The 16990-nt window shown below is 43.7% G+C and overlaps 2 protein-coding genes across 2 annotated transcripts in view; one reads left to right on the top strand and one right to left on the bottom strand.

Annotated features, from left to right (window-relative positions):
- The window catches only part of ELOVL2 (ELOVL fatty acid elongase 2), a 63790-nt gene extending 55029 nt beyond the window's left edge, over nt 1–8761 (top strand). Inside the window, exons 5-8 of the mRNA XM_059399434.1 lie at nt 836–1007; nt 3494–3618; nt 4108–4242; nt 5772–8761. Coding sequence (XP_059255417.1) covers nt 836–1007; nt 3494–3618; nt 4108–4242; nt 5772–5897 — 558 coding nt within the window. The 3' untranslated portion in view covers nt 5898–8761. The remainder of the gene's footprint in view (nt 1–835; nt 1008–3493; nt 3619–4107; nt 4243–5771) is intronic.
- The window catches only part of SYCP2L (synaptonemal complex protein 2 like), a 130811-nt gene continuing 120663 nt past the window's right edge, over nt 6843–16990 (bottom strand). The window contains exons 32-33 of the mRNA XM_059401499.1: nt 7122–7223; nt 6843–6993 (exon numbers count right to left, since the gene is read on the bottom strand). Coding sequence (XP_059257482.1) covers nt 6843–6993; nt 7122–7223 — 253 coding nt within the window. The remainder of the gene's footprint in view (nt 6994–7121; nt 7224–16990) is intronic.

Below are 16990 nucleotides of genomic sequence, written 5' to 3'. Positions count from 1 at the left end.
TCTACTTGTGATTTCTCTCTGTCAAATAAATAAATAAAATCTTTAAAAAAAAAAATAAAAAAAATAAATCTGAGGAGAAGACGTGAAAGACGTAGTGTGTGTGTACAGACGGCTCCAGGCCCCTGTAACAGTTAAGAAAGAGATAAAAACTTACATAGGTTAGAGGAAGAGGGGGGAAAAAATGTAAACCCAGTGTTGAGGAACAGTAGTGATCTGCTGAGTGCCAAGCACGGAGCAGCGATGGGCAGTTCCTGCCCTGTGTGGTGGGCCGGCTGTGCCTCATCCTCACCTCACTGTCCTCCTCACTGAGGGCAGAGGCAGCAGGTAAGTGGGGAATGCAAATGAAGGAGCAGCTGATGAAGCCTAAGAAAAGCAAGCAGAGGGTTAGGTAGAGTTCCAGAGGAAAGGAGCACGGATGTGGGGAGGAGGGTGCAAAGAAGCCCAGTGAGAGGAAGCAGAGCACTTGGACAGCGTAGGGTGGTGTGCTCAAAGAGTAGGGGTGAGCCCCGAGAATGGGGGAGTGTGGCCGGACAGGGGTGCTGGAAATAGCAGCCAGGGCAAACCAGGGAAAGAACCTGTGCTCTGCAGGTGCCCAGGACTCCCTTGATCAGATCTGCGTGTTGGAGGCCTGACTCATTTTCACTAGAGTGGGGGGGATTGCTGGGAATAAGGAGAAGCTGGAGGTAGAGAGGCCGGCAAGGTGCTTGTGGGATGGGGAGAGAAATGCACACTAGTGAAGCCCAGTGTCCCCCAGGTTGCCGAGAGGTAGGTAGGGCAGCAGGATGGGCATTTTCGTTGCTCACCTTTTCTCTTTCCTGTTTCCACATCCTTACAGGTAGCCAAGGTGTTATGGTGGTACTACTTCTCCAAATCAGTAGAGTTCCTGGACACAATTTTCTTTGTCTTGCGGAAAAAAACCAGCCAGATTACTTTTCTTCACGTATACCATCATGCCTCCATGTTTAACATCTGGTGGTGCGTTTTGAACTGGATACCTTGTGGGCAAAGTAAGTGCTTTCACTGATTATTCAGGTCTCTGTAGTTGGTCTTCTAAGACCTCTATGTCTTGAATATTGCACATGGATCAGGAGAGAGAGAAAAGGGAAGCCATGGGGGTTTGGCTGCACTGTTACACAGAGAAGCACCTGTTTGCCAGTGGCCGTTTAGCTATCTGGTCTTTGATTCTGGCAAAATCTGAGTATTGTAAATTTTAAAAACATCTTTAAGGCTGAGGGCCAGGAACATGTACCCCAGCTGGAGCAATTGTACCCCAACCCTAGGGGCTCAAGGACACCTGCAGAAATAAATCTGGCACTTTCCACAGTCTCCACCTAGCAGTGCTTCAGATTGGGGTCACTTCAACTCCTAGGGCTCTCTTCCCACTCTGAAGAATTAAGGCCACATCTCTCTGTGGCTTTCAGTATTTTTTTTTAAACTGAGAACTACAATACACATAATATCCCTGCCTCTTTACATGTATATACTTTGTATGAAACAAGAATTTCAGAAACTATTTCCCCTAGTTCTGGGGGATGCACTTTTGGGTTCTGTTATTGTGGTTAATTCTGTTGCACATTTTAATAAAGCTTATGACTCTCACTACAGCAATTTCACGGTTCACTAATGGGTCCATTGTGACCTGCAAAAGAGACAGCAGTCCTTTCTGATTGTCTTATATCCCCAAATCTAAAACTGTTCTATGAAAACTCAGAACAAGTAAAAACTTAAGTCAAAATGATTTTGGGGTTTTAAAGATGTATTCCAAACATTCTTGACATTTTAAAAAGTATCAGTGACCATGAAGACATACATTGAAACCAGAGTGTAAAGGAAATTGCTGGGCGTGCGGGAATCAGAAAGAGGGAGTTTTTTATACCTCCCCTAGACCGAATCTAGTGTCTACAGTTTTGTTAAGATCACAATAGACTTGTGCTGTAATCAATATCAAAGAATTATCAAGGTTAAGTATTTTTTGTGTTTATCAGCTATCTCATTACAATCACTAAGTATCTGAATGACCGTCTCACATAATCTGTTTAAAGACATCAGATTCCTGTTAAGATGCTGTGTATGACAATTTCTCATGAACCTAAAATATTATAAAATTATAAACAGCAAGTAGTCCAATTCCATTCATTCATGGTAATGAAAACTCAGGTGAGTAAAGAAATCCCACTGACATGCTAGCTGGTTCTCTGAAACTCTGTTTTCATGTAAATCCGAGCCCTGTACAAAGTTATTCCAGCCAGCGTTTGTGAAGGACTTACTGGATGTGAGCGTTTTCATTTCTTATTCATTGATTTGTGTTTATCTAACCAGACCTCTGATCTAGAATTGGAAAACCAGGCTGGAGAATTTAAATTGGTTAACCGAAATAGGTGCAGAACTTTTCAGTTTATACAGTATTATTCAGTCAGATATGTCCTGCCCCTTTTCCAGATGACAAAATTTATAAGGTAAAACAAATACATCCAAGGGAACCCAGCTTCTAGGGGTCCCCTAGTTCTACAGCCCCTCCAAGAGCAGGAGTCACCTCCATCTGGATCCCGAGGTGGCATGTAAGTAGTAGTCACTTTGCCGGGCATGTTGTAATCACTGTGCGTGGATGTATGGATTTAATCCTCATGACCGTGAGTATCCCGCTCTCCAGCAATGAACCCGTCTCTGACATCTGACCTCTGGCAGCTAAATTCTTTTGCTTCCTAGTTGAGCCAACATAGAACTTAGTTTTTTCCTTTGGTTTCCTGAAACACCAGTCACCTCCCGTTGATGGCAGCTATAGGGACTTCAGGAAGGAAGGGGCAGGGAGGGCACAGCATAGATCCTAAAACTGGATTTTAGATATTCCTTGTCCTAGAAGTCCAGGAGCTGGCCCGGCCACTGGGAAACCTCACTCACTGACCCCTCTTCTGTCCCAGCCATCTCTCCTGCAGGACCTTCCCCCGCGCTTTCCCCCAGCAGCGCCTGCTTCCTAGGTCCCTTTCAGGTTGAGTCATAAATATAAACAGCAACATGCCCTCCTGGACGCTTCAGAGCTTTGTTCAGCCTCATACCCGCAGCCTCTTCCCGCAACCAGAATGCTTCATCACAGGTTTAGCAAAAGTGGAGGCATTTCTCTTTCAAAGGAACTCTGCCACCAGGTTTAAGCAAATGTTTCCTTTTCTCCCAAATTTGTGGACAGTAATGATGGTGTAAGAGACAGTAAAGCCTTTGCAGATCAGGAATTACCTGTTTGGTTGACCTTCTGGCTGAAAAACCATCCCAGTTTTGTCCTATCTTGGCGACTTTTGCCAAATCCTGCTGGACTAGTAACATAGAAACGAAGGTGAACTTACCAGTTAACTTACTGGTTAACTTAACTGAACGTACCAGTTAATTCTGGTAAGTTGGTACCGGAGTTGTTACTCATCTTCCCTGATGACACACAGGAAGAACCAGTCTCGTTCGATGAAAATGAACGGTAACTTTTCCACTGTACACTGGACTGTTACAGGCTTCTTCGGACCCACCCTGAACAGTTTCATCCACATCCTCATGTACTCCTACTACGGCCTTTCCGTGTTCCCGTCCATGCACAGGTATCTCTGGTGGAAGAAATACCTCACACAGGCTCAGCTGGTATGTCACCCCTTTCTGCTCTTCTCCATGGGATGCATCTAAGTATTCTCAGGGACGGAGGAAAGGAATCGGTCATCCTGGACAGAGGCTCTTCTAGGCGAGGAGGCTGCCCATTTTTCTCTAAAATTAACCTTTTAAGCATTAAACCTGGTGTTTTAAAATGTCCTCTGTGGATACAATTAGCTCATCCCTTGCTTTGAAATGTAGATGCCTTAACCCAGACATTAATTTTAACCGATTCCTTCTTATCTAAAGAATTCAACTGCTACTCTTCCATGAGAAAACTAGGGGCAATCCTAGCCGCCTACTAGTGTGCTTCAGGTGAAATGTCTGGATAGGATGGGGGGTTGCTTCAGCATCTTATTTTTGCAAATCTTAGTACTAGAAGTCGAGTTCTCAACGTATAGCATTGCAAAATGGATTTTCTATGGCTTACCAGGTCGCCTCACCCGCCGCCTCTCCCCCCACCCCGCCCCCTGCCCCCACCAGGTGCAGTTCGTGCTCACCATCACGCACACCATGAGTGCAGTGGTGAAGCCCTGCGGCTTCCCTCTGGGCTGTCTCATCTTCCAGTCTTCCTACATGCTGACGTTAGTCATCCTCTTCTTAAATTTTTACGTGCAGGTAAGTGACCTGTAAGTCTTCAGCGGCAAAACATAGTAGACTGGGCTTTTGCCTTACATAAAAGCAATTAAATAACAGCACAGACTTGTGTGGAACAGAGACACCCAAAGGAACCAGAGAAACCTGCATTCCTAATTCCATGCCCTGCATCCTCCCCTTGAAAGATAACCCCTATTCGAGCCTAGTGGGCATTTTATTAGAATTCAGTCAGGTCACACGTTTGGTTGATGTATTTGCACCAAGCTACCAAAGTCTTCTAAGTGAACGCAGAAGTCTGTTTGAATGGAGAAAAACAAAAGCTAAATGAGTTTAGTATTAAAAAATTGTTCCCATATCAACACTGTGATATTATAAACTCACTCTTTGGAAAATATTCTTTTGAGGCCAGCCATCATGGAAAGGTCACATTGGCTTTTTCTTCATGGTCATTTTCTTTTTAATCAACAATTTAAATGAAACTCCGTTAAGACAAAAAACTGATGAAAGCCGTAGCAGGGCACCGGCCTCAGGTTGCTGTGGATTTTAAATTACTCTCCTATGTGTGTTTTGGGGCCAGGGGGTGGGCAGGGAAAGTAAGCTCCATGAAAAAGAAATGAGAACATACATACATTTATACTCAAAACAGCACTTTCCGAAATTATAATCAAGGATATTTCTTCAGACAACAGGTTCTTTCCTTTTTAGTTTGTATTTGATGAAAGTTAACCCACAGAGGCTTCGTACAGAGCCCAGCGGTAGGAGCCTGAGCCTCTGACAGGTTTTTAAGCCCCTGTGTTTCTGAAATTGGAAGGGCTAGGCTTTGTCTCATAAGAGATACAAGTGTCCTTTGAGAATCTCTAAAGAAATAACCACTGATGGAACCAAACAAAGCCACCCAAACAAAAACAGACACAGACCGTTCCAGGAAAGCTCAGGGAATACATGTGGTGCTTGGTGTTGAGGAGGAGCCTGTGGCCCAGCAGGGGGGGGATGGGCACCCGGGACGTCATCCCTACTTGTCCTTCAAATGGAGTCTTCCTCCTTTAGAGTTTATAATTTCAGCCTTGACCCTTGTTGATACCATTGCTTTAAAAAAAAAAAAATACAAAAATAAAATGAAATCAGGTATTTTGTCAGAATTAGGAAGGATATGCCAAAACTCAAATCAAGCCAGAATCCAAGGTACTAGTACTTCTAAAATAATAGCACTTTTTCAGCTTGAATTGGAAAGTATCTCAGTTGTAGGAACTACAAGGAAGCAACTAATGCAGAATAATTTGGGCGCTCATCCCATAACACGGGAATCCTAACCAACATGGATAAGGTGAAAGAAATAACCTTTCATGGAAATTCAGATTTGTCTTGGTTTTTACCCTTTTGTTTTTAACCATTAGCTTAAAAATTGTCCTATTACAAAAATTCTTATATGTCCATGTTATAATCATATAATAATATCATGAGCTGTTTTCGATTATGCGCCATGTCAGAGACAAAGTCTTATTCAAGAATCCTTTTTCCTTTTCCTTCTTTGAAATCTACACATCCAACAGACATACCGGAAAAAGCCGGTGAAGAAAATTACGGAAGAGCCACCTGCTGGGAAAGAAGTGAAGAATGGTTTCTCCAAAGCCTACTTCACCGCCACTAATGGGGTCATCAACAAGAAAGCACAGTAAACATCAAGTGACAGACAAAGCATATATAATAGCCTAACAGATTCGCTTGTTTTAAAGCAAAGACTGAATTGAAAGTTATATATGTTTTAGCATAAACTAATTTCTTTTGAGTTTATAAATCATTTGTACCTGGAATGTACTAATATACTGCTATTAGGTTAACCTGTTAACTGAATGCTTCCGTCAGCACACCACGTCACCTCAGACCTGGTGCAGCTTCTCTGTCCTCCTCCCCACAAACTGAACCCCCTCACCAGAAACTGTCTCTGTACCGCCTTACACACATGCAAAGCCAGGAAACATGGAGCCTTGTTTTCTGAAGCCAGTCTTCAAATAAAACGTTTCCTTTAGATTCAAATGTTGAAAACAAAATGTCAATTACCTTCTAACCACAGGGTCTTCATCTATATTAAGCAATAATCGCTTAGTCCTTATTAAGCAATAACCTCATCAGTCCGTTTGTCCCAACCCCAGAAAATATTAAAACACAGAAAACAGGAAAACCTAGCAAAAATTTGAAGGTAGAGTAGGAATTTGACAGACTCTAAGTCTCAACTTAGTGATATGGTAATGAAATTTGTATTTTATTTTGACAATTCCTTTTTCTAAGGAGGAAAAAACCTGCCAAATCCTCCTAGCTCAGGGGCTTCGGATAGGAGTCGTTCCTCTGTTTTATTTTGGTTTCCGTGACTATTCATAGATTCCTGTCTACCTCCTATGTTAAATTCCCCCAGGTTATGTTGTGAACAGACACCCTGCTCAGCTCTGAAAGCAGGATCTAAATCTGGCTGCCTCTTTCCTTTCTTATCCAGGAATCTTCCCTTTTCCCTAGAAGGAGAAGGCACTGGAATACTTAGAAGTCAGAGCCGTTGGGGCAAAACAGATGTTGAGTTGGCCGCTACTTCTTGTGAGCCTGCTTGTGGATGATACCCCCAAACACTGCTGTCAAGCTTTGTAGGTTAACTTTTTGAAAATGGGAAGAGGAGAATGATGCGGAGTCCAGCGCTGAGCCAGGGGCTGGTAATGAACCTCAATGAAAACTGCCAATTCGGCAAACTCCGCACACCCCTCCCCTGCCCAGGTAACAGGCTTTCTCCTGAGAACAAGCACAAAAGCAGAGAGCAGCAGTAATGTTGTTTTTTTTTTCTAAGTATTAAACATTTACTGTTCACTTGCACCCAGAATGGAAAGAGTAGTTTTTGAAGATGCGAGGAAGATTTATACCGGTAAGACTTGCCACATTCGATATTGGGCCGGTCCGGACTGCCCAGGGCCGCCTTCCTGTCCTTCCTGGCCCCTCGATTTCCAGTGTTAAAATTCTCTTCCCTGTTTAGAAAAAGAGTGCGGACTCTGGCACGACACAGACCCCGACCGCGTCTTCTCCCTTCCCGCTCCTGGCCGCTCCCCCCTCGGACCTGGCCTGCTCTGCCCAGGGTGACGGCCGGGCTGGTGGGCGGGGCAGGCGCGCTGCGTGTACACCCGTGCAGCCTGCGGGCCCCTGGGCCGTTTTTACCCAACACGCATTTCTGATGCCCACTTACTCGGTATTTACTCTTATAAAAAGTTGTTGAAAACTGATTTTTCTAGGGCGCTTCATCCCCATTTCCTTCCATCGCGTCCTAACAGTATTGCTCTGAGTTTCGTTCTCACCCAGAAACTCTTTCCAAAAGAAGGGCCAGCCTCTGGCCTCTCCTCTGCAGCAAAACACGGATTGGACTAAGCTCCTCAGAGGAACTGGACTCGAGTTCAGTTTTAGGTCCCAAGTGAGGGCTAAAAATCTGTTTTCAAAGTACATCCAGGGGGAAAGTGGGACCCAGGGAGAAGCCGGACCTCACCGGGCGTGCTCCCCGCTCTGTTTACCTGCTGCTTTGCGGCTTCCCTGGACTTGGTACTGGCCGAGAAAGGAGGGAAACCATCCTTCAGCAGAGTGACGGAGCCCACCAGCCCTAAGTAGAAGGCAGCGGGAAACCTCTCAAAGGGAAAAACTGGGGTAGTTTGCACTTCCCAGCTCAACCTAGAAGCTTCAGGACCCTGCTTCCCCTTAGGTCTTTAGTTCTAATCAAACACTTCTAGCCTTAAACCATTCAAGGGCTGATACAAATACACAGAGCTCTGAAATCTTAGCCACAAAAACTGGATCAGGTAACTATTGTAACCAGTCATTAAGTGTTGAAACTTTAAAAAGCAAAATGTCTACACTTAATGTGACATTCTTAAAGCAGTTTAAAAAAAAAAAAAACAGCCTATCTATACTGTTAGAAAAACAAAAACTTTGTTACTGAATTTCCTTTTACTCTTAATAAGAATGAAAATATGTAATACTATAAGCACCTGTTAAAAATTCTAATTTTTTTAAAATAGAATGTTAAATGGAAATGAAGTGATATTTTCAACCCATCGCCATGATATATTGAAGCATTTAGGCATATTGAGAGAGAACGTCCTCCCTAACCCCATTAAAGAAGTATTCTTTTTTATTTGTGAAACGAAAATGATACTGTGATGGGCAGAACAGCACTTTGTAGGTAAGAGACCATTCTGATTCTTCCATACCATTTTATGATGTTTCTGGGGACTTCCTTATTTAGAAAATGGGGATGTCACTTTTCGGTTTTCCTTTGAAAATACTTGAGAACATAATATCATGATTGGGGTGGACAGGGAGGCAAGAGAAGCCATTTTCCTTTGTAGACAGATGAGCATTCTGTATGGCTGTTGTATAATAAATTGATTTTTACACTAAGGCAAAGCATGTTGAGATTGTTCTTATTTGGTTCGAAGACATTAAAATGTGTGCCTGCGTGGTACCCCAAATGACTTATTACTCAGGATTTTTTTTTTAATAAAGGGATATTTTAGCAATTAATTTTAAATGTTTAGTTCTTCATTTCAATAAGCAATGCATGGCCTCTTATGTAACATTATGACCTTTACATAGTATTCATCTACCAAGTTAAATGATTTCAGAAAATGGTTATTATGAGAAAAAGTTTAGACCAGTTAGATGAGCAGAGGATATAACGGTCATAAGGAACAGATTTGCTCTACAGAATAACCCGAGGAGGAGCCCTGGCCTGGCTGAGCTGACCGCGTGAGGTAGAAACCACATCGGATGCTCTGGGGCCCGCAGCCTCCCCGCGAGGAGCACCCAGACAGGCGGAGGGGAGGCTGCTGCAGCTCGGGACTGGCCGCTGAGCTGAGACTTGACCACAAGGAAGCCCCACAGAGACGGAGGTCAAGGTCGTCCAGCAGGATCAGGGATTGGGGCGGTTCTGAACGGTGACCTTAGAACAAGCCAAGTCCAAAAGATGTGCTCAAAGTCCACTTAGGAAATTGCTTACATTCCTGGATAGTAACAGGGATGGGGCAGGAGGGGAAAAGGGAAGGGGAGGTGGCACAGAGGGAGAATTTCAATCTAGCTCTCTGGATGGGGCGTGGGGATGAGCGCACATTCTGGAGTCTCCTCCTAACCCACTGGGATTTCATTTTAAACGGTGGAATCAATTCACGCTTAAAAAGAGGGGCGCCTGGGGGGCTCAGTGGGTTAGCCTCTGCCTTCGGCTCAGGTCATGATCTCAGGGTCCTAATTCCAGAGGTTAAACACTTCGGATTCCAAGGGAGTCCCCACTCCCTCAGCAAGCATTTGAGTATTTCCTATGTGTCAGGCATTGCCCAGGGTTTGGAACAGAATGTAAAGAGAACAGACAAGTTCTCTGCTGTTAAAGAGCTTGTGTCTACTAGTAGACAACTCTTAGAGGGAAAACAGGCGGTTACCACAGTCCGTAAGATGTCTGTTTATGCTGTTAAATGTGTCTGGGCTCACAGACTCCTATCACATACATGGGGACACTGACTACAAAGGCTGAGCCCCTAGTCCTGAGTTCATGACACTGGGATTGAGAAAAGCGGCAAAAACCATTGAAACAGGGGCGCCTGGGTGGATCAGTGGGTTAAGCCGCTGCCTTCGGCTCAGGTCATGATCTCAGGGTCCTGGGATCGAGCCCCACATCCAGCTCTCTGCTAAGCGGGGAGCCTGCTTCCCTCTCTCTCTCTCTGCCTGCCTCTCCGTCTACTTGTGATTTCTCTCTGTCAAATTAATAAATAAAAGCTTAAAAAAAAAACATTGAAACATCACTAAGCGTGAAATTATTCTTTTGAAACATAGGTTAAGTTCTTGTGGGAACAACAGGACTGTTACCCTGTGGATTAGGGCCCAGGATTCAGCAGCAGAACCACGAAGGGGATACCGACACATGTCCGTGAAGGGGATCGTCCCAGAGTTTTGACCCTATACAGCTGTGGCAGTGATTAAGCAGGCTCTGTCTGGTGGTAGGGCTCAAGGTCCACGGTTGGCGGTCGGGGGCTGGGGGAGAGTCAGGAAGGGAGGGTGGAGAGAAAAATGGGGAGGTCAAGAGTGAGCTGGAGGGGCGCCTGGGTGGCTCAGTGAGTTAAGTGGCTGCCTTCGGCTTAGTTCATGATCTCAGGGTCCTGGGATCGAGCCCCGCATCAGGCTCCCTGCTCAGTAGGGGGCCTGTTCTCTCTCTCCCCCTCTGCGTGCCGCTGCCCCTGCTTGTGCACTGGCTCTCTGTCAAATACATAAAAAAAAAACCTTAAAAAAAAAATTGAGCCGGAACCCCCAGTGTAAATTGGAGCCCACAAAAGAATCTAAAGATTAAATATAATCTCTATCAAAATACCAAAGGCATTTTTCACAGAACTAGAACAAATACTAAAATCGCATGGTACCAAAGATGACCCTGTGTGACAAGAGCGATACTGAGAAAGCAGAACAGAGCTGCAAGTATCACGATTCCAGATTTCAAGACACACTACAAAGCTGCAGTAATCAAAACAGTGTGGTCCCGGCACACAGACACATAGATCAGAATAGACCAGAACAGAGACCCCAAGAATAAGCCCCCATTTGTATAATTCACTAATCTATGACAAAGAAAGCAAGAGTATACAATGGCGAAAAGACCGCCTTTTTAATAAATGGTGCTGGGAAAACAGGACAGCTACATGCCAAAGAATGAAACTGGACCACTTCCTAACACCATAGGAAAAAAACGAACCCCAAATGGCTTAAAGACCTAAGTGTGAGACTCCAAACCATAAAAATCCTAGAAGAGAACACAGGCAGTAATTTCTCGGACATCAAAGGTAGCAACATTTTTCTAGATAGGTCTCCTACGGCAAGGGAAACAAAACAAAAAATAAACTACTGGGACTACAGAAAGCTTTTGCACAGCAAAAAGAACCACCAACAAATCAAAAAGACAACAAATTGAGCAGAGGATATTTGCAGGTGATCTAATAAAGGATTAATATTTAAAACATGCAAACATACAAGGAACTCATACAACTCAACATAAAAAAACTCCACAGCAATCCATTGGGGAAGGTATGTGCTATTTGGAGAAAAAAAAATGGGGGAAAGAAAAGGCAGAGGACTTGAACAGAAACTTTTCTAAAGAAGTAGTACAGATGGTGGACAGACACAGGAGGAGATGTCAACATCACTCATCATCAGGGAAATGTAAAACAAAATCACACTGAGACATCACCTCACACCTATTAGATTGGCTAAAATCAAGAAGAGGAAAAGCAGGTGTCGGTGCGGATGTGGAGGAAAGGGAATGCTCGTGCACTGTTATGGGAATGCAAACTCGTACAGCCACTGTGGAAGACAGTACGGAGACTCCTCAAAAACTTGAAAATGGAGATACCATATGATCCAGTATTTCCCCCGTTGGGGGTTATTTACCCAGTAGAAATGAAAACACTAACTTGACAAGATACATGCACCCTTGTGTTTATTGCAACATTATTTACAATAGCCAAGATGCTGGAGCAAGGGGGGTGTCCTTCAATAGACGAATGGAAAAGGAAGATGTGCTATAGAAAAAGACCCAAGGGAATAACACGTGGCCATCAGAAAGGGTGAGATCATATTATCTGATACGTGGATGGACCATGAGAGTATTATGCTAAGTGAAATTAGACTGAGAAAGACAAATGCCATATGATTCTACTCACAAATGGAATCTGAAAAAATGAATAAATGAACAAAAACCAGAATCAGAACTGTAACTATAAACAGACGGTTGCCAGAGGGGAGGAGGTGGGGGAGGGCTGTGCAAATTGGGTGAAGGGGAGAGGGAGATGCAGGCTTCCAGTTATGGAATGAGTGAGTCGTGGAAATAAACAGCAGAGCGTAATACAGTCAATGATACTGTAATAGGGATGTGTGGGGACACACGGAAGCTACAGTTGTGAACACAGCGTAATATAATGAGTTGTCAAACCACTAAGTTGCACACTTGAATGTAACATTGTATGTCAAAAACACCCCCCCCACACACACACACACAGTACACAGGCCAGGAGATAATCCACAGGGAAGAGGGGTGCGGATCACAGTAAATACTGGGAAGATCCGATGTGGAGGACAGAAGGGGTTAAAATGCAGAGGAATGTCAGAAACCACAAATGAGGTCAAGGCCACAGCTTGGTCCCAGAGTTCCCTAAGGTGGCCACAGGCTGCTCTTAGTAGAGAGGAGGTGAACTCAGGTCCAAGCTGCTTTCCGTGTTTGTGTCATTGTCCCCATCAGACAGCTAGCTCCCTGAAGCCCTTGACAATAACAACATTGAACCCTCAGCACCATGCACAGAGCTCGGCTGTGCATACAGTTAGTGCTCAATAAGGATTCGCAGACTAAGACAATGTTGAATAAAGATTTTCTGGGGAGTACTTCTAAAGAGATATCCCCCAATATCTCAAGTTCATGGTTTTTGCAACCTACATCAACTCATCCTCAAGCATAGCCCTTAAAATCCTCTACCTGCCGTGAGCTAGCACACCTGTTCCTTTGCATTCTGTCCTAGGGAGACCTCACTGCTGTTAAAGCCTCCAGGCAGATCACATTCGGTCTTGATACTACTGGTGGATTAATCTTCCTAAACCACTGTGTTCCTTTATCATCGTCTGCTGAGTCTTCAGTGACTCATTCCCACCAAAGAATAAAGCCCTTCTAATCAAGGCAGTAACAGCATTTTGGGCCTTGATTTCCAATAATGCCCTGTAGTATTACAGCTTCAAACAAATTCTGCATCCCTCTGGCTCAGTTCCACCAGTCTCGATAGACCGTCTCTGCCAACCCTAGAAAAGCCCTCCCCATCCACCCAGAGCCCAGATGGTGCTTTTCCTCCAAGAAACTGTCCCCAATTACCCCCACAACAAAGACCTCTCCCTCCTCACACCCCTGCTGGTGCCTCAGTTTACACCTCATTTATGGTGCTTGTCAGACACAGCCTGGAGATTTTTCAGTTACCTGATTTCTTAAGACTAAGTTCTGACTAAGACCACACCTTACCCATCCTAACCTCTCCCACCTGAGCTCACTGAAGGCTTTGGAGAGGACAGCTCTCCAATACATGTTTACCCGTTACCAGAAATCACATAGACTCTTTAGATGTCTTTCGTTGAAGGCTGTCAGGGTAACAGGACTGAAATCCACAAAACTCCAGATCACCAGGAATTGTGAGCCCTAAACCGGATATACCCAAATGAAATGAGGTTAATTAGACCCTTTGGGCTTAAACAAAAAATCTTCTTACACTCTGTAAAGCTTATAACAATATACTAAACTATAGGTCATTAAAAAAAAAAATCCTAAATCGGGCCACTAGGGTGGCTCAGCGGTTTAAGGCTCCGCCTTTGGCTCAGATCATGGTCCCAGAGTCCTCGGATCAAGCCCTGCATCGGGCTTTCTGCTTGGTGGGGAGTCTGTTTCCCCCTTTCTCTCTGCCCGCCTCTCTGCCTGCTTGTGATCTCTCTCTCTCTCTGTTAAATAAATAAATAAAATCTTTTTAAAAAATCCTAAATAAAAAAGATGACACACTGGAGTTGTAAATACTTGTTTTGGCAGATTAAATACATAATACATAGCTATATTACATCACTAAGTTATATTATACAACAAATAAACCGTTTTGGTTCCTGGTCGTTAACTATATTTACCCAGTTCATGAATAGTTACTTTGTAAATGGCCTTAAATTAGATTTTATTTTTCCAAAATAAATTCACTCAACTGTATATGCCAACTCCATGCACTCAGACTTTATTAGAGCTTTTATTAGAGTCTTTCTCCTCTGCTCAAGCTGGCGGTTTTGTGAAAGTGCTGAAGAAACTAGAATATTTGCGGATCAAGTGAAATAATAACTATTTCAAAATACAATGTCATTTTCATCTGAGCTCTTTTCGTCACAAATTAAATCCTCCTCTGAGAGATATACCAAATGGCATATATACAAATGTTAAGATTTTCTTTCCCCCATAAAACCTGAGGACCCTTCTCAAACAAAAATCAGTTTTACTTTGAAATCATTATTTAAAAAAAAAAAAAAAAAAAGCAACACTATGAGTTGGTAAACATCCCAAACTTGCTAGTTTCTGGCCAAATTTTGACACAGAAGGTTAACTTTTGTGAACAAAGGGACAATAACACAATAGGAAACTACCAACAAATTCTGTTCTAGTCCAACTCAGGGATTCCACTTGGAGTGAAGAAAAAGGAGTAAGGTAGAACACTAAAGCACCATCGTGTGGCCCAAGCCAGCTTTATCGTCCTCAGGTGGCTTGGACTGCTAGAAAGAAAATAAAAAGAACTGTAGTTAGCTCCGTCTGAACGACCCATCCCTTGGTCCCTCAGAATTCAGTGGGCAGACACGACATCAGCGTGTTTCATCAGCTACGTCCCTAACTCACATCATTCTGTGAGGCTACATCTTCCATGGCCAAGCGCAGCTGAGGTCAGGGCACTGGGTGAACGCTGGCCAAAGTCAAAACCACCCCCCAAAATGGCCACCTGGGTGGCTAATTGAGTGAAGTGGCTGTTTGAAGTGGGCTCAGGTCATGATCTCAGGGTCCTTGGATCAAGCCCTGCATTGGGCTCCATGCACAACGGGAGTCTGCTTGGGATTCTCTTTCTCCCTCTGCTCCTCCCCCCGCACACCTGCGTGCTCTCAGATAAAAGAATACCTTTAAAAAAAAAAAGAAAAAAAAAAGGTTTAACGTGCTGTTTGAAAATGTGCTGCTATCTCAATAGGCAAACACAGCAGGTTATTTTTTCCTCCAATATCAGAAAAAACACATTTATTTCTTGGGTGGAGTACTGGGGGCAGCGGCTGGGCTGGCTTTGGGGGGCATGCTGTATGGAAACTTCATTGTCTTTAACAACCGGACTGGGACTGAGCCCCATTTGATCTTCATAAAACAAGAGGTAGAGAAGAGGGAATGAGGAAATAGATTTTCCCATCCTAATGCAAACACTAGGCATGTTCATCGCAGAGAATGGTAGGCAGAGTCACCCGTGCGATTTATTTATTTTTTCCTCCATTCTGCACATGTATTTTGATTCAGGCTCGACAGACATTACTAGATACCTGCTCAACCTCTGTTCTCCCTTCCTAGGCACCGATCCCCACACGAGAAGACAGCAATGGTTAAATTCGCCCCACATTCCCTTTCCCCTATGGAGGGCCACGTGACCCAGTCCAGGTCAATAAAATAAAGAAAAGTGTAAGTTTGGGCTTCCACAAAAATGGTTTTCTTAATTCAGAAAAAAAAAAGGAAGACAAAGGTAGATTCTGCTGGTACCCACCTTTTACCTTTCACCCTTTCCTACCTGGAGCTCAGATGAGAGTTCTAGAAGTAGAGCAGAAAATCACTACAGAGCCTAAAACCATATGAAAGATGGCCGAACAGGAAGCTCGAAGAACCTGGCCTCTGATGGCCACTCAATGCCATTACATCACCAGCCCTGGAAAATCTCCTTCCCTCTGGCTGCTGCTTATGGGGGGGGGGGGGGGAACCAACCCCAATATGGCTTAGCTGTGGGAGCCTGATTCCTGTTACATGCGACCAACTGTAACATGTACATTTAATTCACATGTGATCCATGTGAATTTTCCATTAGGCCTGGGAATTAGGCTAATATTCTTAACCCAGATTAGTCTCTTTTTCTATATCCTCTTTTAGTACTATCTTGAAGGCTTGCTATTTTTGTTTTCCCAAAATAGTAATTTTTTTCCTGGGGTAGCTGGGTGGTTCAGTGAAGCATCTGCCTTCAGCTCAGGTCATGACTTAGGAGTCCTGGGATCTGGCGCCACATAGGGCTCTCTGCTCAGCGGGGAGTCTGTGTGTGTGTCTCTCTCTCCTCCCTCCCTGCTCACACACATGCTCTCTCCCTAATAAAGTCTTTTTAAAATTTATAGTAACTTTTTCCTGACAACTAATTCAGGATTTATGTAATAAATAATAACTACAGTTATTCATAATAATAATTTAAAATAACCTGGATGTACATCAATGGGGAACCCAATGCATGAGTTTTAGTATGTCCATGAACTAGAATATTTTACGATTAATAAAAAAAAAATAGATCCATATTATGGACTTGGAAAGGATTCTGCTTTTATTACAGGGAACCAAAAAATGCCTATTTTAGCATAACATTTGTGTTACTTAAAAATATACATATGGGGATGCCTGGGTGGCTCAGTGGGTTAAGCAGCTGCCTTCGGCTCAGGTCATGATCCCAGCATCCTGGGATCGAGTCCCACATCGGCCTCCTTGCTCGGCAGGGAGCCTGCTTCTCCCTCTGCCTCTGCCTGCCTCTCTGTCTGCCTGTGCTCACTCTCTCCCCCTCTCTCTCTCTGATAAATAAATAAAATCTAAAAAAAAAAAAAAATATATATATATATATACACACATATGTACCCTTACACAGACATGTGTATACATTCTTCTAGAAGCATTGGCAATGTGTCTGGAAGAATGTGTACCAAACTGTAAAGAGGTAGTTACCTCTGGATCACAGATGAGAAGGAGGGTTAGGGAAAGGGGAAAAATAACTCTATATAAATGTTATGCAGTTTGAATTTATTTCACAAAAGTAATTCATATCTTGGATTAAATTCTAAAAGTACAGAAGTAGCCTAGGATAAGAAGATTCACCTAAAATGTCACCACCCAGAAATAACCGCAGCTGACATTTTGCTAAATATCCTCTAGACTCTAGACCTCTCA

Source organism: Mustela nigripes, chromosome 5 (genome assembly GCF_022355385.1).
Source record: "Mustela nigripes isolate SB6536 chromosome 5, MUSNIG.SB6536, whole genome shotgun sequence".
Classification (NCBI taxonomy): Eukaryota; Metazoa; Chordata; class Mammalia; order Carnivora; family Mustelidae; genus Mustela; species Mustela nigripes.
The sequence above is the reverse complement of the archived record's forward strand: the minus strand, read 5'-3'. Positions and strand labels throughout refer to the sequence as shown.